Source organism: Anabrus simplex, chromosome 6 (assembly GCF_040414725.1).
Source record: "Anabrus simplex isolate iqAnaSimp1 chromosome 6, ASM4041472v1, whole genome shotgun sequence".
In the NCBI taxonomy this organism is placed as follows: domain Eukaryota; kingdom Metazoa; phylum Arthropoda; class Insecta; order Orthoptera; family Tettigoniidae; genus Anabrus; species Anabrus simplex.
In genome coordinates, this window is record NC_090270.1 from 153,607,150 (window position 1) to 153,632,057 (window position 24,908).

At 40.2% G+C, this 24,908-nt stretch overlaps 1 protein-coding gene across 8 annotated transcripts in view; it reads left to right on the forward strand.

Moving 5' to 3' along the window:
• The first annotated feature begins 1,812 nt into the window (after positions 1 to 1,812).
• Positions 1,813 to 24,908, forward strand: part of LOC136876224 (INO80 complex subunit C) — a 92,055-nt gene continuing 68,959 nt past the window's right edge. For 5 of the 8 annotated variants that reach the window (XR_010860556.2, XR_010860557.2, XR_010860555.2 and 2 more), the window contains exon 1: positions 1,816 to 1,909. Coding sequence is in view for 5 of the 8 variants with exons in the window: in XM_067149995.2 (XP_067006096.2) it covers positions 1,820 to 1,909 (90 nt within the window). In the remaining 3 variants the exon portion in view is untranslated. Of the gene's footprint in view, positions 2,130 to 13,273; positions 13,322 to 24,908 lie in introns of all 8 variants that reach the window. The other 3 variants (XM_067149992.2, XM_067149993.2, XM_067149994.2) reach the window with 3 other exon arrangements.

Sequence of the window (24,908 nt, forward strand, 5' to 3'; positions counted from 1 at the left end):
TCCTACGTATAGCCACGCCGTTTTGTCAGCTGCTTGTAGACCATCCTCAGCTTCCTTCGTTCCAATTACTGACTGTGTGCGGAGTTTTTTCCCTCTTCTGGATTGGGCCACAGTCCAGAGTTGATTGGCGTTTACCGTTGGATCATTGTCAGGTTCGTGAGGTTCTTGGGGCTTTTCCGGATTTATCACGACAATGTCGGTATGAGGGGTGATGATTGGTTCAAGTTGTCTGATTTCAGATGGACGATTCTTTTTGTTGTGCGGGGGAGTTTTAGTGCTTCTCAAACATTCGGGGCGTTTGAGGCGATCATTTGACATCAAATCGGCGTTCGATTTTGAGTCTTCTATTAAAGTTTGGTTTGGTTTTGCCGAAGATTTTTCCAGTTCCTCTTGGATCGTGCTTCTTATTATTTCTTGAATATTTGAATCGTTCTTCATCACGAGCTCTAATATAATGTCCATTTTCTGGGTTAGTTGTAGGATTGTATTTTCCATGGCACCTATTGTTTTTAGCTTGGGCTTGCATATGTCACATAACCAGGTGAGTTTACATTTGTCTCTTATTAGCTGATCGAACTCGCCTTTGGTCATACAGCATTTCCAATGAGACCAAGAATTGCAACTTTCGCATTCAACTGAGCTGTCGTTATCGGAGAAGGGTTTACGGCATGTTTTGCACTCTTCCAAGTCCTTGTGCTGTTTCTTATCCGACATATTGTTTTCGCTTTTGTTATTTACGGACGAAAAGGCTCGTTATATTCTACAAGTTTCTCTTACGTGTGGGTCTGTTGTGTAAACAGCTAGCACTAAACACTGACGATTACAAATTACAAGGATTATGGTGCAATTACAGGTATTTACGAGCACTAATCAAACGCAAGACTCAATGGTTCGCAATTAATGACACTGGATCAGTTTCGGATCTGGTAGGCCGTGATTTCAAATAGTAACCGTCACTATCGATATACTTGTTTGAATCAACAATGGCTCACGCAGTCTTTACTGCAAGGATATTCGCACTGAGTCGTAGACAGATATCACTTATCGCGAATAAATAAAATAATGCTTAAAATTAATTTATACCCATATCTACAAAACTGAACACTTGAATAGGGTGTAATTCTCTTCTAGTTTCCAAATGGGCACTTTATCAGATGACAACACGCACACTCAGATCGGTGGATAAACACAAGTCACATTAAATTTATTGATGTAGGCCCTTTTTATTTCAGGGAATTGAGAAACGACAGTATCGCTTACACCGACCACAAAATTATACACTGCTCTTGCACAATTATACACTGCAATACATTGTGTATAGCCTACGTCAGGTTGTAAATCTGTGATATTCTACTCCAGTAAAAATAGAAAATCACAATGCATTACTTGTCAAACACATAATTTGAAGAGACACACGAAAGTTTCACATAAAGTAGTCACAAAAAGCACAGTCAAACAGTATTTTTACCCAATTATTTTATTCAATTTGCTATGCACACGCACCACTATGGGCGATATTTGACTATACTTGACTATACTAAGTAAGTGTAAACCACTGAGCTCTAATATATATTGAGATCACTGATCACGTTTCATTCTTGTTACATTATCGTTAAGTGTTTTTAGTTTTGTGGGTTTTGCTCGTGGGTAGAGGAGCAGGGGCTGTGAGTAACGTCACGTCCGTATTTCCCGCTATTTCATTCCTACAGTTCAGGAGCCGGTTGGTGCTGCCATCTGCTGTGGGTATTTGTAAACGGAGTGTTTCATTTAGTGCCATGTTAAAATGTGATAATGAGCAGGCAGTATAAGCAGACATCGGATGCAGATCGAGCAGGCAGTGCAACAAGAACAACAAAGAACAGCTGATTGGCTTGGCGCGCTTTCTACAGTACGGTCTGTATATTACGAAGTACGACGGCAGTGTATTTCATGCTCTGTCCATATTGAAACCATACATAAATACATAAATTGAAATTATATACATTTAATTTGTATTCCTTTGTAGCAAGCATAGTCTCTTTAATAGTTGGCCTCTGATAGGTAATATAAAGGTTTGCTGTTGTGGGTTAAGATTTGTTTTTCTCCTTTCGTTCTATGTAAACATGGTGAAAAGGAAACGTCCTAACACGGTAAGATTTGTGTGGTTATTTTCTAGAAAATGTAATTTAGTAATGTACTCCCTTTCATTCTCTGTACAGCTTTCATCCTATAATCATCTTGGCTGTAGCTTTTGAAGGATAGATTAGGCAAGAAAATGGAACCTCTTGTCTTAGCTATCAATCAATTCCTCAGCTTTGTTTCCGTAAATTTTAAGGTGAACATAGTTTGGGAAGTTCATACAGGGACATGACTCGTGATAATTGTTATAATTAAATGCGTCTCTAGTTTTTGCACGCAGAGTTACTTGGCTACGCGGTTTAGTCACGTTTAGGTTTGAATCTCACCGTGGTTTTCGTACTTTAAATGCTGAGATTGTTGCTGTAGCCACCTTAAAGGCAACGGACGCCGCCTTCCCCATCCTAGCTCTTTCCCGTTCCCAAATTGGTGTTGCCTAAACCCTTCGATGTGTTGCTGAGATGTTTAAGCATGCTAGGGAAAAAAACAAAGTTAGTGCACACAGATGCAAATAAAATAACGTTAACAAAAATAAATTAATGACTCACATTTTGTGTACACCAGTTTAAGCTGGTGACTTTTTTTTTTTTTTTTTTTTTTTGCTAGGGGCTTTACGTCGCGCCGACACAGATAGGTCTTATGGCGACGATGGGATAGGAAAGGCCTAGGAGTTGGAAGGAAGCGGCCGTGGCCTTAATTAAGGTACAGCCCCAGCATTTGCCTGGTGTGAAAATGGGAAACCACGGAAAACCATTTTCAGGGCTGCCGAGAGCGGGATTCGAACCTACTATCTCCCGGATGCAAGCTCACAGCCGCGCGCCTCTACGCGCACGGCCAACTCGCCCGGTAAGCTGATGACTAGGCTGGCTGAGAGTTCATTTGGTTCATAAATTCGATTACTGAAACGAACTGTACTTCTGGGATGAATGGATTTAATGTAAAACAGTTTCGTTTTTCTTCATTTTGTCATACATTTACACTTACGATCATCAGAGGTTCACCTTTACATGTCAAAACAACCTTCACTGTTTCATGCTTGCTTTCTTCCTAACCTGAACTTGTATCCGGGAGATAGTGGGTTCGAACCGTACTGTTGGCAGCCCTAAAGGTGACTTTCCGTCGTTTCCCAATGTTACGCCAGGTAAATGCTTGAGCTGTATCTTAATTAAGGCCACGACCGCTTCCTTCCCACTCCTAGCCCTTTCCTTTCCCGTCGTAGCCATAAGACTTATATGTGGCTGTGCGATGTGAAGCAGCTTACAAGTGATTATTTTCATATGAATGTATTGAAATTCAATTTTTAAATGTTAAAACATTTAATTTATTGAAACCACCTATTCAATACTAGTTGTCTTTAGGACTATATTACTGTCATTATATTAAGTTTAAGTATGGTACATGTTTCACCTGTCATTGCAGGCATCATCAGCCATGAATTCTAACTCCGAGTCAGAGCTCTGAGTGGATGCTATACTAGGATTATTCATAAATCATATTGAAGAAAAAAAAAATTTTGATCGTCGCCATAAGACCTATCTGTGTCGGCGCGACGTAAAGCCCCTAGCAAAAAAAAAAAAAAAATATTTTGACGTCTGCATTACTTCCAGTAGAGCTTCCTTGGCTCAGGCATCAGCGCGCCGGTCTCTCACCGCTGGGTTCTGTGGTTCAAATCCCGGTCACTCCATGTGAGATTTGTGCTGGACAAAGCGGAGGTGGGACAGGATTTTCTCTGGGTACTCCAGTTTTTCCTGTCATATTTCATTCCAGCAACACACTCCAATATCATTTCATTTCATCTGTCATTCATTAATCATTACCCCAGAGGAGTGCGACAGGCTTCGGCAGCTGGCACAATTCCTATCCTAGTCGCTAGATGGGGGCTTCATTCATTCCATTCCTGACCCGGTCGAATGACTGGAAACAGGCTGTGGATTTTCATTACTTCCAGTAATAACATGTATGAATTCAAGAAGTTTGTCAATTTATGTAATATTCTGACTTTGAAAATGAAAAATACTTCAACCCATTTAAGTTCTAAGGCCTATTAAATAATGTACAGTGAAGTTAGTTTGTTTTTCTATCCTTGAATCTTCTCACTTGTTACATATTGTTTCACACATACATAGCCGATGCATCGAAAAAGCTGTCACAATTTGTGAAGATTTCCACTGACGTCTGTAACTACTTGGAAACACTTTCATTCCACCAACATCTTTTGACAAGTGTACGTGGTGGAAGTACTATCAGTTGCTGGATTCTGTGACCATGCTAGAGGTGTCATACCATTTCCTGCAGAGAGAGAGGGGCAGTCAACTTGCTTGCATAAGCGTAACTATGCACTAATCAGAAGCTTAGTGTTGAAATGTGGTCAGGCGTAGGGTGTGTTGTTTGTGAACTCTCAGGCTATGTTCTCTGTTTAGGCAGTATCACGCTGTCACCATAATGTATGGCGTGCTCGTAATGAGTTTTGTTTACTTTTCCGCATGGCCGAAGACCTCGGGAACTACTGTAACTTAACGCTACAAGTACCGAGGTTTGGTTGTTGCACATAGGACCAAGGGGGGCTGAGGCCAATTCTTAAAAGTCTGTCATAATTGCAGATAATTATGAAATACCATTCCATGAATAATTTTAAGGGAAACTTCAATATAAAATATTAAATTAAAATTAAATCCACCCAAATATTAATTACAAATACAAACATCTTTGTAGTTTTGCCTTAGTACCATCAGCAGAGAATGCTATTGTTTTGTTAGAAATGTCCTCTCAGCTATGGAATCTTGGTATGTAGCCAGAAATAATATCTGATATTTCACTATGTGTTAAAAAGTCTAGTAACTTAACTTCCAAACCAACTAAGGGATCAAAATAATGAACAGTTACTTGTATTAGCTTCTTTTCCAACTTATTTTATGTATCTCTAAAAACAGAAATGAAATTTGATTTCTGTAATTCCTTTCACAGTTCATGTATACCGAAATGGGCTAACCCACTTATAAAAATTGCTTTAGTTTTGTCCTTGAAGGAGAAAATTTTGCTTCAGAGAGTTAGCATAACTTGCAACTATCGATCCTTGGGATCTGAAGCTATACCTGTGTTTAATAACATGGTAAGCAAATGTGCTTTCCTTTGCTGCCAAGTTTAGGTCTCTTCAGCACTGATTGCTTCGAAATAAGTCTGTTAACTTTGTTGTAGGAGTACTGATTTCAGTAACTGACTACAATGTTTAATAGTTTTAGTATGGGCCAAAATAGCGGATTTTCGATTTTGTCCTATGTTCAGATCACTGTTAAGAACTTACAGTACATTTTATCGTCGTCCTTCATTCATGCTTCATTAAATGTGCACTGACATTTCAGCGTATAGTATTCAATTTCACAATCCACAGATAGATGAAAGATAGATGAACAGAAAGCTGGCACGGCAATATCTTCCTCACTGCTTACTAGCTAGAAAAGTTACTGAACAGATGATGAAAATACATTGTTACTTTCAAAGAGAATATTTCTCATACAGACGTACCAATCTTTTAACATGTGATAAATTTCATCTTCAGTTCCGTATTGACTTAGTATTTATTCATCATTGATGGAAAAAACAGAATTTAAATTTCACGCCTGTTCTGAGATTGACGACTGATCATATCAGACATTACCATTGTAAATAGTCCACTGATATCAACAATATTCCTCCAGCCAGGCACTTTTTATTCAGCTGGAGTGTTAGTCAAATCACCACCAGTATTAATTGCAGCTAGATTTTAAATCTATGTCAAACTTTCTTTCTCGTAAAATTACGCTTTACTGTATATGTAAAAACCTTTCTTTTCGATTTGTAAAATTATTCATATGGACGTAGTGGTTTTTCTGTGTATGTCTTATCATTTTATTAAACTGAAGATGGCTTTAACATTTTCTCTGGACATCATGGCTATACAGTGGTGTATAATTTTGTATTGAATATGTGGACAATATATGTAAAGTCCTGCTAAGAATTTTTAATGGTTCTTTTTAACTAACAAAATTAAGAATGAAAATAACTGTTTCTGTAAAAACTGGGACAAAATTTAAAATATTGGGACACGTACGAGGAAAACTGGAATATATCGTCACCTTATTGATTATTATGACCTATATGTTTAAAAAAGTACTAAAATAGCTAGCCATTCTACTGGACCGATTTGCTTCATCCTTTTTTGTTATTCTCTCTGGAATTACCTGCTGAGAAATCATCAGGCATTGATAAGTCTCTGTTTAGTTAACTTTGAATAATCCTAAAATGAAATCACTAAATGACCACTCCACTAATTGCAGGCGAAGGCTTGTTTTACTCCACAATGCATTTTCCACTTAGTAGGTTGCACACAGTTAAGGAGCAATACCTTTATATAAAGACATCGGTGAAGAGGAAGATTAAAAATGGCAGGCAACCATACGCAAACCTGTAATTTCAACAGACTTTGTACACATGAGTTACTATCTGGAAAAAAGTTCTGTGCGGGTAAGACACCCTAGCACCGCTACCGTTGGGGTTTAGGATGAAGTGATGTAAAAATAATAAAAAATGACTAAATTAGTATCAAATCCATACTTTTCGGGATTGCTGAGATGAATAGTGTCGCTCCAAATGCCGTTTAAGTCTCCATTGGCATGGGGGCTGGGAAAGGGGTGAAAAAGAAAATGTCCAAAATGACTAAGATTATGGATGTGTGTGTGGGTTTTTTTTTTTCAGCATAGCTCTCGTACAAACTTGGTACACATCTTCTTCCTAGAGTTTTTCCGCTTGTGCAGGGTCTCCTATTTTAACCTTGGCTCGTGATTTTGCATGATCTTGGGCATCACGTGGTCATTAAGTTCAGAGTCTTCATATCGGCATTTACTGTGTCTTGCCAGTGTTGCTTTGCATGTCCACATGGTCGTTGCCCATTAGTTTCAAAGGAGTGGGTGAAATTGGCAACTCTTCCAGGTACAGCACGTAGGATGTGACCATACCATTGAAGACGTTTTTCCTGTGTCTTCTCATTGATGGGTGCATTGCCCATTTGCTAGCGAACAATGTCGCTTTTTACATGATGTCGGAGTGTATTGCCCATCGACCAGCGGAGCATATGCATTTCCATAGTGTTCCATAGCTTTGTCAGCTGGTCAATATTGAACACCGTATAAAGCAACTGGACGTACTATTACAGTGGCACTATGATCTCGTACCATACCTTAGTTATTATACTTCAGCCATGTTAAAATGCAAGGATGACAATTAACTATAGTAGCAGCCAGATACATTCTTCTCCAACAAGTAATCAGACTAGTTATGAGATGATGGATTGGTTATCGTAGCCACCATAAAGTACAGTAATGCATAAGGATAAGTACCATAAAAGGAACCAACACACTAAGTCTCACAGAACACAAGATGGACAAATGAGAATAGCCTAACAGTAAGATTATTGGCTAACCAGTGGATCGAGAATTAATTCCAACTAGGCAAAGTACTTAAATCTTCTTCTTAAGACGTCGTCTCCAAACGGAGGTAGACGATCCACACGGCCAGCTCTGATCCTGACGTTGCAGCCATGCCATGTGAATGTATTGGAATATCTCTCAGGATATTTAATGCAGTGGTTTCCCGTTGCCTTCTGCATCCTAATGCCGTTGACCAAACTGGTTCCTCCGCCTTTGGGAACAATTTCTTGTCCCCAGGACAATAGAGTGCCCTTACCCATACCAGCTCATCCACTCTCAAAGAGACTGTTGGCACTTGGTATAGGGGATCTCCTTATACCGGGAGATAATCGGTCCCTTCATTTGTTAGCCGCCTGCATATAAAATATTCTTTACTGCGGGGAGGTGAGTGTCAGGATTTCACCATCATTGAATCAAGGACCAAATGGCATTTCCTTGTTTCTCTGGTTCTTTAGAGAGGTACTTAAATCTATAGATACTATATTATCATAACAGACCTACATAGAGTGGCACACTAGTAGACAGCAGTTTCCCGCTTTTTGTTTTTGAAGGACAGACAAGAAAAATGTGGGGTCCGGGTGGCAAAGGTATGGATAGGAATGAATAATAGTAAATTGGTCAAACTAAGGAATACGAAGATATTTTAGCTACAAAAGAAATATTCACAATCAGGGATAGCTCCTGAGAAAAGAAAGAACAAAAAGGTTTTGACAAGTAATTCGTGCAAATTTGTAGGAATCAAAGCATCAACAAGCCTATAGTAATCTCTGCTTAAGTAGTGTATATCCCCCCTCCCTTTTTTTTTCCCCTTCAGAACTTTAGGACAGTCAGTATAACAATTGTGTGTAAGCAATTAATAACAGTGTTAGTTGAATCTTAAACTTAAAAGAAACTATTGGGCTAGTTTCAAGGATAGCTATTTCCAACAAAAAAAGAAGTTGTTTCAGACCCAAATTTTCATGACCAGCGTTTGAATAAAGAAAAAAATTCTGAACATATACACCCTTAAGGATAATAAAGAAGAAAGGTTGGACCCGGAGAGGGAGGGGTGTTCGACAGAACTATCATAATAATAAAGCCCAAGAAGCAGATACATGACGTACCGATCATAACAAAGATTTTAAAAAACGTTGCAATGATGAATACAGTAAATAGAATATTAATGAACAAAGATCATTTACTGCATCTTTGCAAGATAGGTTATGAAAAACCCCAGAGAGAAGGTACCTTAACTACTAAGAAATTGTCATCGTCGCCATAAGAACTATCTGTGTCGGTGCGACGTAAAGCCCCTAGCAAAAAGAAAAAAGAAAAAAAAGAAATTGTCAAACAAGCTAATATACTCAAACTCCACGCAAAGAGAAGAATTACATAGTATTCTGAAACCATAGTTTTCGTTATCAGTCATAGGTACTCTCACCCTTAAAAGAAGGTATGGGTGAGACAGGCAGATGGACTGAATGTCAATTCATTAGTTTTTGAGATGAAGCAGACTGAAGATTAGTACAATATAATTTACGATCATAATGTCGTGGAGGAGAGATGAACCCACACAACATTTGGCAATACAAGATAATACATGAAGCAATCATGTGAGTGGGCTTAAGACCTACAAGTCATACAAATTTACATGAACTTATTTCTAACCCAAATACTAATAGTAATTACACAGTTTTCACATAAACCACGTAAACCAACAGATAGGCACTTTTCACAGAGTAAACAGGGGAAAGCCGCAGAAACATAGTCCGACAATTCATTTACCTTAAAATATAGTTTTAAGTAAGATATAATGAAGTTCCTTCAGATACAATGCCATTTCTATTCATACAATTTGCTGGCAATAGAACAGTCTGTAATCCGTTGCTATCCCACTGCCTGAGACAGGGAATACAATTTCACCTTGAGGAAAGTTTATGCAGAAAGCACTACCATGAGATGAATGAAGAATAGAGGGAACTTTGGATTAGAGTCCATAGTGACTTGGCAGTGACTGAGTCCCCAGTTAAAAGCAAGCATTTAAAATTCAAGACAAAGCCCTACCTTAACCTCGGCTGGCAAGTGGTGACCAGACATGCAGATCGAGAGGCAACAAATGAGCTCATTCAAGCTCTAAAGCACAGTTACTGGGCGGGATAGCATGTGATGCAGTTCAGTGTAGAGCACGCAGTGAGGTGGACGTAATGTACTTTCCACAGTCAATACTGGGAAAGATTCCTAAAGTATGAAGTAGTCAGGTGACCAAGGTGAGTCCGTTATACTATCATGCAGTATATTTTGGACTTCAGATGTTGTTGCATCCTTCTGTCGCAAAACATGCCTGTGATTTCCTTCCGTGTCATCCATGCTGCCTTTATCCTCCTTAGCACCTCATCACCTATCCCACTATCAGTTTGTAAATCCTAGATACCTGAAGCTTATGGTCTTCGTTAAGATATCTCCATCATATTGGATGGAGTCATTGCTTGGAATGGTTTTCAGGTATTCTGTTTTTGTTTCGTATAAGACCATGTTGTGGAAAACCACTGTTCCAATCTTCAACTAAACGCTGCAGTCCTCTTCTGGTGGTATCAGCATGTGTGACATCACCTGCATATAAGAAAGTTCAAGGGACTCTCCTTTGCAGGTCCTGTGTGATTGTGTCAATGACGAGGACAAAGAGCATGACTTGAGGTGTTCAAGAATAGCATCTTGATCCACTTGATGAGCATTTCTGGTATATCATGGTCATGGAAGTTCATACCAGATCACACGATAACACAGTCGAAAGCCTTTTCAAGATCAAGGAAGGCAATATGCAGTGACTATTTTTTCTCTCTGTACCTTTCAATGAGCATTGTGACAGTGAAGATTGCATCGGATGTTCCAGTACCCTTGACGAAGCTGCATTGGTTTGTACTTATCCTGACGATGTCACGCAGTCGTTGATCAAGGATTCTCTCAAAAATCTTCATTGCATGCAACAGGAGGTGAGTTGAATGATAATTTACACACCGAGCTCGATAGCTGCAGTCACTTAAGTGCGGCCAGTATCCAATATTTGGGAGATAGTGGGTTCGAACTCCACTGTCGGCAGCCCTGAAGATGGTTTTCCGTGGTTTCCCATTTTCACACCTGGAAAATGCTGGGGCTGTACCTTAATTAAGGCCACGGACGCTTCCTTCCCACACCTAGCCCTTTCCTATCCCATCATCGCCATAAGACCTATCTGTGTCGATGCGACGTAAAGCAGCTTGCAAAAAAAATAATTTACATGTATGACTTACTGTATGGAAGAAAATACTTCGAGTATGACTTGATGTATGGAAAAAAATACTTTGGGGGGTAAGACACCCCTAACACCCATACTTTTCAGGGTCGCTGAGATGAATTGTGACACTCTAAATGCCATATAAGAACACTTTCACCTCCCATTGGCATGGAGGCAGGAGTGAAAAATAAAATGACTGAAATTAGTGTTGAATCTACAGTTTTTGGGGTCTCTAGACTGATTGGTGACTGTCCCAACGACAGTTTGAATTTTGTACATCATATCTGTAATGCAGTGCATAAATACATACAGTTATCACTTATTTTTATTATTTGCTAGCAAACGTACGTATGCTTCGCTACGGTATCCTACGTTGTATTCGGATTTCTACGTAAATGACTGTACGCGCAGTGAGTAAGATTTTATTGAATTGCATGTCTCTTAGCATTATCCAAGAATCAACACGGGGAGCTCCCGATACATTGTTTTCAATGTAAGGTGTGCGTTGGGGAGATTTGATGAAAATAGCAGGTCACATTTACTACTGCCATTCACAATAAAGTTTGGGAGTTTCTACTATAATAGCAGACCCATTTGCCTACTGCCGTTCAAAATCGAATTGGGGAGTTTACATTGTAATGACAGGCCCGTTTTCCTAATGTTATTCACAATTGAGTTGGGGATTTCCAATTACAATGACAGGCACACTTGCCTACTGCCAGTCACAAGTGAGATTGGGAGTTTTGATTATAATGGCAGGCCTCCATGCATACTGCCAGTCACAAATGAGTTAGGGTGCTTTCATTATAACAGCAGGCCCCCTTGCATACTAGCAGTTACAATAGAATTGGGGTGTCTTTCGTTATAATGAGAGGCACATTTTCCTGCTTTCAGTCACACTCGAGTTGGGGAGTTTTGATTAAGCAAGCCACTTTTCCTACTTCCAGTCACAGTCTAGTTGGGGAATTTTGTTTATAATGGCTGACAACCTTGCCTACTGACGGATACAATAGGGTAGAGGAGAATTGACCAAAATTGCAGGCTCTCCTGTCTTCTGGCAGTGAAATTGAGAAGGGGAATTTTCTTTACAATGGCAGGCCCCCTTTCCTACTGCCAGCCGCAGTCGATGAGGGGAGTTTTGATTACAGTTGCAGACTTCTCTCCTACTGACAGTCACAATCAATTTGGAGAGTTTTAGTCATGATGGCAGGCCTCCCTTTCTAGATTGCTTCAAATCGACTTCAGTGTAACAGTAGATACGAAAGAATATGGTTGTTTACAATTTTAGACCTTCATTTCGAGATTAACTGCTGCTAAACGGTACGTCATATCGACAAGCCGATTGCGCCATCAGATGCCCAGTTTTAGTGGTCTACAGGCTTAGTCCTATGGTATTTTTTCGTATCTCCTCTATTTCTGCATTATACTGGGTTAGAAACCTTGAATGGGCTGATGACTTAGATGTTAGGCCCTTTTAAACAACAAGCATTATTAGCAAGAAACCATGAATAGGGTGAAATTTGTATATAGTTTTCACACATTGTTTTTTATTTTAACATCGTTATGGCCTCATTGAACCCCGCCAGAGGTTCGTTGTCGGTCTGCAAGGGTGTCCGTCACTCGACGCAGAGCATGAAACCCATAGAAAATTAATTTTCTCTATTATTTGAAGAGTAGGCAAAAGTATGTAGATTTTTACTTACTTAATCCGGTCCTCTTGTACCATGAGGTGTCGAGGATACGAGAGATCTCCATCTACTCCTATCTCCAGTAATGGCAACAGCCTCTTGTACAGAGAGTCCCCTCTCCTGCAGTGCTTCTCTAATCCCCTCCTCGCATGTCTTCCGTGGTCTTCCTCGAGCCTTCCTTCCACTCTCACCTTCCTCATTAACCTCGGCAAGCGGTCTGTCGACATTCGGTGGACATGGCCAAACCATCTCAAGTGATATTCTTGGATGGTTTTCTCCAGTGGCTTCATATTCAATACTTTCCGGATGGCTGTATTCCTGATCTTGTCTCTCCTGGTTTTGTCCTCTACTTTCTGCAGGTACCTCATCTCTGCCGCCTGGATTCTGCTCTTGATTCTTTCTGTTAGCGCCCAGGATTTGCAGCCATAGGTCAATGTGGGTACAAAGGTGGATTTGTAAATGGCTAATTTTGTGCCCTTTGAGATCTCCTTCTTGTTGAGGAAGTTTGTTCGGATGGCATAAAACAAGCGGCCTACTGTTCCTATTCTTTCTGTTATTTCTTCCTCCATCTTCCTGTATGAGCTGATGATTGAGCCAAGATACTTGAACATGGTGACTTGCTCTAATGGTTTACTATTGACCATGATACAGTGTCTCTCCTCATTCCTGCTGATAACCATAGTCTTTTTCTTGTCCACATTCACCTCCATACCTTATTTCTTAAGCTCTTCCACCCATACATTGATGTTGTGTTGCAGATTTTGTTCGCTGGAGGCAACAACAATCAGGTCATCAGCAAATGCCAGGTCAGAAAATCGTACTGACTGCATAAGGTAATTTCTGACTGTCAATTTCTTGATTCTCTCATGACACAACTTCATAATTCGGTCGAGGTACATGATGAAAAGAAGAGGGCTAAGACTGCAGCTCTGCCGGACTCCTTGTCTCGTAGTGAACTCTGCTGACCTCACATTTCCTGTCCGCATGTAATTCCGACAGTTCTTATACAAACTCGTGATTGAACTGCAAAGTGACTTGCTAACTCCATACTCCTTTAGGACTTTCCAGAGTTTGGACCTCGGGACTCTGTCAAATGCCTGTTTCAGGTCAATAAAGGCAGCATGAAGGGTCTTGTTCTTCTTCAGTAGCTTTTCACTGGCCATCCTAAGGGTATGAACATACCGAAGATGCATCGCACCTTGCAGTCGCAGTTTATGTCGCGGTCAATGGAGGGTGAACATACCGGAGAGGTTTACCTTTCAGTGTTCTGAGATGTGTTTACAGTTAGTGGACGTAATGTTTAGATCTCCGCGTTCGAGGTAAGGATAATTTATCCTCTATTGCTGAGCATTTACAAGTATACAGTATGTATTCAAGTGACAGTGGAGATAGTGATTCATTGTGCATAAGCACACGATGGTGGTTACTTTCAAATCAGTCAGTCCGCCAGTGGAATGCTCATCCTATAAAACAAAGAAGGCAGAAACTGGGGGAATATCACAACTTATTTGGAGAACTGAAACACCACCCGGACAGATTCCATTCATACATGAGAAACATGAGAATGTCCCTCGAGACATTCCAATACATATACAACAATGTAGAATAAAAAATTGATACTGGGAAGTACAATAACTACCACACGAATGCACACGTGGGCTCTGTGAACACCTGGATCAAGGACACAGTAGAACGGGGGGATATATCACGTGATCTCAATCCGGACAAGCCAATCTGGAGCAAGCTACATCGATGCCTCCCGTTCTACAGCGATGGGAACACAAACTTTCTTGTCATTGCGCTAGACCTCCTGGTAAATCGCGATGGTGAATGGAAGCGAGCATCTTTGACATGAACTCTTTCATTTAAAACTGTTTGTTTGTGTTACCAGGAGGTGACATTGAGGCATCGACCGCGATGTAAACCGCGAGCTGCGATGCATCTTTGGTATGTTCGTACCCTAACAGTAAATATGAGATCTTGCGTGCTTCTATTTGGGCGGTAGGCACACTGAGCTTCTTCAAGCTTCTTAATCTTAATCTTAATCTAGTCTCCAGGATCTTTGAGAAGACCTTCCCAGGCACTGATAACAACGGTATGCCTCGATGATTAATGCACTCTCGATTGTCTCCTTTCTTAAAGATGGGGATGATGACTGCTACCTCCCAATCCCTAGGTACCTCTTTTGTTTTCCAGCTTCCATCATAATCTTGAATATAAAGTCTTCGGCTTTCTTTCCCAAGTTCTTAATCATTTCTGGGGTGATTTCATCATGCCCTTGGGCCTTCCCATTCTTGAGTTGTTTAATAGCCAACTGCATTTCATTTATCCGTAAGTCCTCTCCTTCTTCTTGTTCTCCTTCTCTCCCCATCTCCTCTCTTTCCTCACTTGACCATGGCCTGTCTTCATTCTCATTTCCATTCAGTAAATCATTAAAATATTCTTTCCATCTCTCCATTATTTCTTTCTCTTCTGTTAAGATTTTCCCTTCCTTATCTTTTATAAACTTTAGAGGGCATTGTTTCTCCTTTCTCATGTTTTTCAGTGCTCTATAGAACAGCTTCTGGTTCTTTTTATAATTTTTCTCCATTCTTTGTCCAAATTCTTCCCAAGACTGTCTTTTCGCTATTTTCACTAGGTCTTTAACCTTTCTTCTTTGTTCCTTATCCATCTCATGGTCCTCAGTATCCTTGCTTCTTAAGTATTTCTTCCATATTTCCTTTTTCTTTCTTCTTCCTTGATGTCATCATTCCACCAGCTTGTTCTTTTCTTGTACTCCCCCACCTTTGTTGTTCCACATACTTTACTTGCCACTTCCAATAGTATCTTCTTGAATGTGTTCCACTTTCCCTCCAGGTCCATTTCCTTCATCCTCTCCTCTATCCTCTGACACTCCTCCTCCACTTCCTGTGTGAACTGCTCCTGTACCTCCTTGTTCTCTCTTAACTTGTACAAACAAACCAAACCAAACCCCATGGCACTACAGCCCTTGAAGGGCCTTGGCCTACCAAGCGACCGCTGCTCTGCCCGAAGGCCTGCAGATTACGAGGTGTCATATGGTCAGCACGACGAATCCTCTCGGTCTTTATTCTTGGCTTTCTAGACCGGGGCCGCTATCTCACCGTCACATAGCTCCTCAATTCTAATCACGTAGGCTGAGTGGACCTCGAACCAGCCCTCAGGTCCAGGTAAAAATCCCAGACCTGGCCGGGAATCGAACCCGGGGCCTCTGGGTGAGAGGCAAGAGGCAGGCACGCTACCCCTACACCCTGGGGCCGGCCTTAACTTGTACACCTTAATCTTTTCTTGCTTCTTGTTCTTAGGTTGTTTCCTCTTTACCTTTGCTGTTGTTTCCATTGTTGTTATCAAGAGAAAATGGTCACTTCCTATTTCGTAGCCACGGTACACTCGACAATCTGTCACCTTTTGGAGGTGATCTCTCTTCACTAACACATAATCTATGATGGAGCGCTCATCTCAGCTGGGTTCCTCCCTCATGTAACTATGTATCGTCTTATGCGGGAACATGGTGTTCACTGCGACGAGATTATTAGCAACGCAGAAATCAACAATCCTCTCACCATTGTTGTTAACCACGTGTTCACCATGCCGGCGAACAGCTCCGCCACTTCCCTCTGGCTGATTTCCGACTCTGCTGTTGAGATCTCCTAATACAATGATTTCCCCTCGAGTGTCATCCACCACATTCTGGAGCTCTTCGTGGAACCTATCCTTCTCTTCCTTTCTTACATCGTCGTTCACTCCGTAAACCACAATAAACGTTATCAGCTCTGTCTCAGGATCTAATCGTATGCTGACCGTTAGAATCCTATCCGTGTGGAATTTCCATTCTGGAATCTTATTTCTGAAGTTCTTGTGGGTCAGTAGTGCTACTCCTGATTTGGCCCTTAGTCTGATGCTAACTCCACTATAAATGAGTACATGATCGTTCACCATTGTATCCACCCCTTGACCTTTCCTTTTTTGTCTCTGTCAGTGCCAGTACTACATGTCTTGCTCTCTCGAATTCTGCTACTGGTTCATTCTCCTTTCCAGCTAATCCTTGTATATTCCATGTTCCAAATCTCATAATCCTTTTTCCTCGCCATGTTGCCATCGGGTTCAGCAGTCCGGTGTATCTCTCGTTTTGACTTTTCATGGAAGTTATTTCGGGCATGTGAGATATGGGCCCACAGTGCCTATAGGGCAGTGAGAGGGCTTCCCTCTTTTGGCCTCTGCCCCTGCCATACTGCGACTTCAGGACTGATGGTGTTCTCATTCCCTACTCCCTGAGACAAAGATTTTCTTCCTTCAGGACCTACAGCTGAAGGTCTGTCATTTAGTCTGGCCCCTCACCCTCAACCTTACCGGCAAGGGTGACCCTGCCAGGAGCCGAAGCTCCCGCCGGCATCACTCTTGGGATCACTGTGGCACGTAAGCCTCCCCACCACGTCAAGGCACCAGACCATGGGGGAGGATGTAGATTTTTAAGAAATTAAATGAAGGAATGTTTCACATTTATAGTCTACAGATTTTACAGAAAATCAAGAGTATATGAGAAAATATCAAATAACTCTTTTGATCTCCCTATAATTTCCCAGTCTGTTCCACTATTTTTAAGTCATATGCATATCAAAACCGGCTCCTGTATGAGCATACTCTAAATATGAAGTTTGTTTGAGATCTATGCAGCCATTTCACCGTGATGGTGGAACAGACAAACACAAAATCTAAAGACCACTGATACGGTCTTGAGTTGACCTAAAACAGATACATTTCTGAAAAATTGGCAAAATAAACAAAATTACAGAGGACCCTCTATAACTTTTTTTTTTTTTTTTTACAAGTTACTTTACGTCACACCAACACAGATACTGTATGTCTTATGGTGACAGTGGGATAGAGAAAAGCTCGGATTCAAAAGGAAGTGGCCATGACCTAAATTAAGGTACATCCCAGCATTTGCCTGGTGTGAAAATGGGAAACCACGGAAATCCATCTTTAGGACTGCCGACAGTGGGGTTCGAACCCACTGTCTCACAGCTGTGCACCCCTAACTGCACGGCCAACTCGCTTGGTCTACAACTTTATTTATATATGGATTTCTTACCAGACTATCATGGTACAGAGTAAGTAGTCATCGACTAGTGACAGTATGTCCATCAAGGTCGATCCAACCTTTGTGCGGCCTTGTAATTAATTAATTACCTAAAATTACTCATCATAAAAAATGAACTATTGCATTTCATTCAAATCACGTCCTAAACCCTCTCAGGAGTAATAAGAACAAATTGTGAAATTTTCAGCAAAATCGGTCCTATAATTTATGAATCCATTGGAGATGAATAAACAATTATTCATTTTTATATATTAGATTTGAAAAGATCAGCCACTTCCCAGACAATCTGGGCTGATGCAAAGACTAAGTTCCATGTGAAACAAAATAATTCAAAACTAAAACTTTAAATGAAATACATAACAATAACTCTAAAACTACAAAATCTTTCATAAAATATTAATCAACGTTAAATAAAGAAATATCCAAAATTTACTTCACGCATACTTAACAGGTAGTACAAATCCTAAAAGTAAACATTTAAAAAAAAATCACCTGGGCAGTGCATTGAGCTACTTTTTATCAAGACACGTTATCCTACCTATTTATAATGTATTATTATTATTATTATTATAGCAATGAATTCTACCTACTTCATTTGAAAATAAAAGCAGTCTACATTAATAATCTTCAACGTAAGGGGATCATTTTTATAAAAGAGATTTAATTTCTTGTTGGTTGCGTTAATCTCATTGGAAAAATTTAAATAAGACAGTTGTGGAAGCATATGAACCGTCCAGAATTAATTACTCTGATATGGAAACTAGAAAGTCGTGACTTGCGACCAAAGTGTGAAGTATCGGCGAGAGATGGCCATTGCTATTGTAGAAAAAAGAACTCATGCTCATGATCTTTCTAAAGTGTTAATCCAAACGTTCCAAAAGTTAATTGCAAAACTATAAGAGGAAAAGGCATGATAATAGTCAAAAGAATGTTCTGCCTGTCGAGATTCTGGCATCTGCATCAACATTAATCAATTGGAAGAGTTCAATAACTTTGTCACAGATTGGCCATTACATATTACAGTGTCAAATAGGAAACTTATTGAGAAAATGATCAGTTACGTCGTTCTTCTCATTACATTAGAAGGATTAGAATCACAGGCAAGGGCATTACCAAGAGGGGCCTTGCACACGTCTTCTGGAATTGCCACACCTCATTCAGCACCCCTTTTAAATAATTTACGCAATAACCTTTGTATATTAACAGTTAATCATGCATAGACTGATGGTAAAATGAATGAATGTGTTTTCGTTTGTTGAAAATAACTTTTAAGTTAGAAATAAAGATTACTGGGCAAGTTGGCCATGCGGTTAGGGGCGTGTGGCTGTGAGCTTGCATCCAGGAGATAGCGGGTTCAAATCCCACTCTCGCCAGCCCTGAAGATGGTTTTCCGTGGTTTCCCATTCTCACACCAGGCAAATGATGGGGCTGTACCTTAATCAAGGCCACGGCTGCTTCCTTCCAATTCTTAGGCCTTTCCTATCCTATAGTCACCATAAGACCTATCTGTGTTGGTGTGACGTAAAGCCACTAGCAAAAAAAAAAAAAGAAATAAAGATTCTTTCACTTTCTAAGTTGATTTATTTTTATGCTTTGTTAAGCAGTGTTATTTATATTGAATTTGGTGTCACCTATCATCACCTGTGGTTTTATTGTCAGACCCATCTGCCCAGGTGGCAGATTGCCTATCAGTTGTTAACCTAGTCTTTTCTTAAATCATTTCAAATACGTTGGAAATTTTTTTAACATTTCCCTTGGTAAATTATTCCAATCCCTAATACCCCTTAAATGAGTATTTGCCCAAATTTGTCCTCTTGAATTCAAACTTATCTTCATATTATGATCTTTCATACTTTTCAAAATATTTTAAAATCTTCTTTCAAGCTTATTTGTCTACCAATGTCATTCCATGCTGTCTCTCCTGCAGTGACTCGGAACGTACCGCTTAGTTGAACAGCTCATCTCTTCTCAGCTCGAAGTTTTCAATATTTTCATGACACTACTCTTTTATCAGAAATCGCTCGGAACAAATAGTGCTGTTTTCCTTTGGATCTTTTCCAGTTCTTGAATCATTTATTATTTACTGTCTAAAACATTTTGTTGAAATATTTTTTTTAAACATTGTATTATTTACTTGTATTTTGTTGTGACAAAGTTAGGACTCATGTTACTCTTTTAACATTTAACCACATTATTGTACTGTAAAAATGATAAAAGCTCGTTCGAATAGTAATACAAAATAAGAATCACTTTGAACTAATGTATGTATGTTCAGTCGTCAGCCCGAAGGCTGGTTGGATCCTCAACAGCTCCGCCATCAGCTGTCATAGATGGCCTAGGCATCACTGAAAAGGCGTGCTAGGGAAATGAGGAGTGAGGTAGTTTCCCGTTGCTTTCCTCACCGAGCCAGAAGTTGCTATTACATATCAGTCTGCCAAGCCCACTGAAATGCATGCATCAACTGACCCTATGAGCAACATTTTCACACCATTCATAGCAGGGACTGGCTGCATAAGGAATGGCATTACTAGAATCGCTTATACCTCAGTCTCTTTCATATTGTCAGAGCCAAGGATAAGACTATGACAGGTCAATGAAAGTAACAAAATTGCTCTAGCCTATACCAGAAGACATAGTGCACTCTAAATACTAGGTCCTGCCAGTAAAGGCATTAATAGGTGCATATTATTATTCAAACTACTAATTTGCAAAGATAAACGATAAAATTATCCAATTTACATATGCACACTATCATTCACTCATCACAATTTACTCTATTGGTTTATGTATCTAAGAGGTACTTTCTGTATGAAGACTAGAATGACATTGAAGAGTTCATGCTGAGGATGTTATTTGGAACCTAGTTCCATAATCTAGTTCCCATTGCAATAAATGAGCGATTATAGGCAGCTGACGTGCTAAAGGGAATGGCAAGCATAGTAACAGAGAGAGTATTGTGTTGGTGAAAAGAGGAAAGGAACTTAAAAAGACAAATAATGGGGAGATCTCCAGTTGGGTATTGAATACCAAGACAGCTGCAAGATGATTTCTGAATTCTTCATGTTTCTGGAGGGAAAGAAGTTTCTTGTCTATATAATACAGGGTGCGACAGAAATACCTGACGAATTTCAAACGTAAATAACTCAGCAACACAACAAGCCATTTAAATATTTATTGCACAGTTGGAAAGAGTAGTGTTTGCCATTTGTGTCACACACACATACACACTAGGTTTTGAAAATAATGTCTTCCAAATGCCGACCGTCCTGTTCGATGCACCTCTGAAGTCTCTCGCTGAAGTTCCGCATCACTCGCTTGAGCATGTCTTGTGGTATTGCCTCGATTTCTTCACGGATGGCAGCTTTCAGGTCATGTAGTGTTCGCGGCTTACGACAGAAGATTTGATCCATCAAATATCTCCGGAGAAAGAAATTGCACGGGGCGAGGTCAGGGGAACGGTCTGGCCATGGAACGTCACCCCGCAAGGAGATGAGACGTCCTGGAAACATTTCTCTGAGGAGACCCATCGACGCCCTGGCTGTGTGTGCAGTGGCACCATCTTGTTGGAACCACACAACAGGATTCCCTAAGTCAGTGAGTGTCGGCTGCAGGAAGTTGCGTAACAGCTGTACATAACGATCCGATGTTACTGTTACAGTTCTGTCTTCCTCTTCAAAAAAGTAAGGGCCTACAATTCCGAAATCAGCGACAGCACACCAAACAGTAATACGCTCACTGTGAAGAGGTCAGTCACTCGTGGATCTGTTGAGGATTGGTTGTGGACCAGTACTGAAAATTTTGTTTATTAACGTAGTCTGACAAATGAAAGTGCACTTCATTACTTGCCAGGACACTGGTGTCAGCTGCTACAGCTTCCAGGATAGTCTCACAACACACTCTGCGTTGGCCCAATCATGTTCACTGAGTTTCTGAACACCCACCATTTTGTATGGATGGAACTTGATGTCTGCGTGTAAAATCCTCCTTACGGTGGCGATCCGAGAGTCCCATAGCACGTGAATGCCTACGCACTAAACGTTGAGGAGATTGCGTAACAGCACGGACGGTCTCTGGTGTTCAGACGCTACGAGACCTACCAGGCGGCTTCGTTTTCACCCTCGAACCACGTTTTCTCAAACTGTTCACCCATAACAGAATGGTGTTCCGGCTCGGAACTTTTCCATGTCGACCTAAGCCAAAGTGTCTGCGAAACAAACGCTGTATTGTGCTAATAAAGTCGGCATTTTAAAAATAAGTCTCAATCACGAAACGTCGGTGTTCACCACTCCACGCCATGCTAGTGACTGGCTGGCTTACTTACTGACTAGCCTGGACGTGGTTGCCAAGGCCAAGACTGTGCGCACCACGACAATAACACCTGTTTGAAAGCTTGGTCAATACGATCTTTAGTTCGCTCCAATCTACTGTATGTTACACAAATGGTAAATCCTGCTCTTTTAAACTGTGCAACAAAATTGTGAATGGCCTGTTGCGTTGCTGAGTTATTTACGTCTGAAATTCATCAGGTATTTCTGCCGCATCCTGTGTATAAAAATGAATGTTCGTTTGTTTGTCCTGTATAGACACAAAAGCGGCTGGATAGTTTTTGCTGAAAATTTTACAAGTTGTTGTTATTGCTCCTGAGGAGTGGTAAGACGGGAGGGATATAAAAATAACTGAAAACAGCCAATATTAGTATATGCAATAAATTTCATTTTAATTTATTCTTCCACCTAATCAATACATAGTTTATATCAGGGCCTCTCAATCACCCAAAATCTCATGCATGCAAATTGAGGCGCAGGGTTCCTGTGCACAGTGCATCGGTCCCATTCGGCTCGGCTTGGACCAACGCTTCGTCTCTGGGCTACTCGGCTAAGCTTGGCTCAACTAGGCTCGGATTTGGAGCACTACGGAGCAAGTGAGGAAGAGGGAGACAAGGGGAGCAAGCAAGACAGGCGTGGGAAAAGAGAGAGACAGCGCTATTGCTCCAAATTGTAGCGTGGTGGTCTGCACTCTGGTCAACCAAGCAAAGTCGTCTTTTGCACCGTGCACAGTGCATGCACTCTGAGAGGCCCTGGTTTATATTGTTGAATAGTACTAGTTTTGGATGTACAAAAAACACATATATACACATTTAAAAGTTCAAACATTTAACATTTGGAATAATGGTCTTGTTTAAAGTTCCAAAATGAGACTATAGTTGGTCACAAAATTCATCTACCTTTATATATAAAGATATGGTACTATATCCCAAACCATTGTCTTTAGTATATTCCCAGAAATCTCATCAATTCCAGCTGCTTTCCTAGTTTTCAACTTTTGTATCTTATTGTAAATGTCATTGTTATCATATGTAAATTTTAATACTTCTTTAGCGTTAGTCTCCTCCTCTATCTGGACATTATCCTTGTAACCAACAATCTTTACATACTGCTGACTGAATATTTTTGCCTTTTGAAGATCCTCACATACTCCCCTTGTTCATTAATTATTCCTGGAATGTCCTTCTTGGAACCTGTTTCTGCCTTAAAATACCCTTCCATTTATCACTAAAATTTGTACGACTGCCAATTATGTTTGCCATCATGTTATCCTTAGCTGCCTTCTTTGCAAGATTCAATTTCCTAGTAAGTTTCTTCAATTTCTCCTTACTTCCACAGCCATTTCTAACTCTATTTCCTTCCAATCTGCACCTCCTTTTTACTCTCTTTATTTCTCTATTATAATAAGGTGGGTCTTTACCCTTCCTTACCACCTTTAAAGGTACAAACCTATTTTCACACTCCTCAACAATTGCTTTAAACCCATCCCAGAGTGTGTTTACATTTTTATTTACCGTTTTCCACCGATCATAGTTACTTTTTAAAAACTGCCTCATGCCTGCTTTATCAGCCATATGGTACTGCCTAATAGTCCTACTTTTAAGACCTTCCTTTCTAACACATTTATTTTTAACTACGACAAAAACAGCTTCATGATCACTAATACCATCTATTACTTCGGTTTCTGTATAAAACTCATCTGGTTTTTACCAGCATCACATCCAGGATATTTTTCCCTCTAGTTGGTTCCATCTCTTTCTGAATCAGCTGTACTTCCCATATTAACTTATTTGCCATTTGTTGGTCATGCTTCCTGTCGTTTGCATTTCCTTCCCAATTTACATTTGGTAAATTCAGATCCCCTGCTACAATCACATTCCTTTCCATGTCGTTTCCCACATAGCTGATTATCTTATCAAATTATCCTGAATCCGTGTCAGCGCTACCCTATCCCGATCTGTACACTCCAAAGACATCAAGTTACCTATTATCTTTAGAAATGAGCCTTACACCTAGAATTTCATGTTTCTCATCTTTAACTTTTTAGTAGCTTACAAATTCTTCTTTCACCAGAATGAATACTCCTCCTCCCACCATTCCTATCTCTACGATACACTCTCCAGTTCAGTAAGAAAATTTCTGCATCCATTATATCATTTCTCAGCCATGATTCAACTACTATTACAATATCTGGTAAATATATATCTATTAAATTACTTAATTCTATTCCTTTCTTTACAATACTTCTACAGTTCAACACCAACATTTTTATGTCATCCCTACTTGACTTCCAGATCACTGTACCCTTATCTCCGCTCCCTAGACGACCCCGTTTCCCTGAATGTACCTCCCTATTACCCTTCCAAACAAATTTCCTAACTTATACCTACCACTGCAGTTTAAGTGAAGGCCATCTGAGCGCAGATCCGTATCTCCTACCCACCTATTAGGATCTAGAAATTTCACTCCCAGTTTCCCACATGCCCACTCCATAGTCTCATTTAAATCCCCAATAACCCTCCAGTCAGTATCCCTCCCACACAGAATTCCATTGATAACAATCTCCGCTTCCTTAAACGTCACCCGTGCTGCATTTACTAGATCCCACACATCCCCAACTATGTTGGTACTTATATCAGCTTGTCTTACGTTGTTGGTACCAATGTGAAACACTGCCACCTTCTCCTACCCCTCCTCCCTCAGTTCACACCATTTCACAGACATCAACACAGAACTAAAAGTTTTACACATCAAAAATGAAAGTAAATCCTTGAATGTTAAGGAAGCAATCGAAATTTACATTGCATACAAAAAATAAGCTAAGGAAACCAACCTAAATGACCATACACATTTAAAGTATTCACCTCTCTTTACTCTACTTACATAACATTTGGTGAACACTTACTCTGTAAATTAGCACTTAACGGCCATTAGAGTATCGTTTATCAT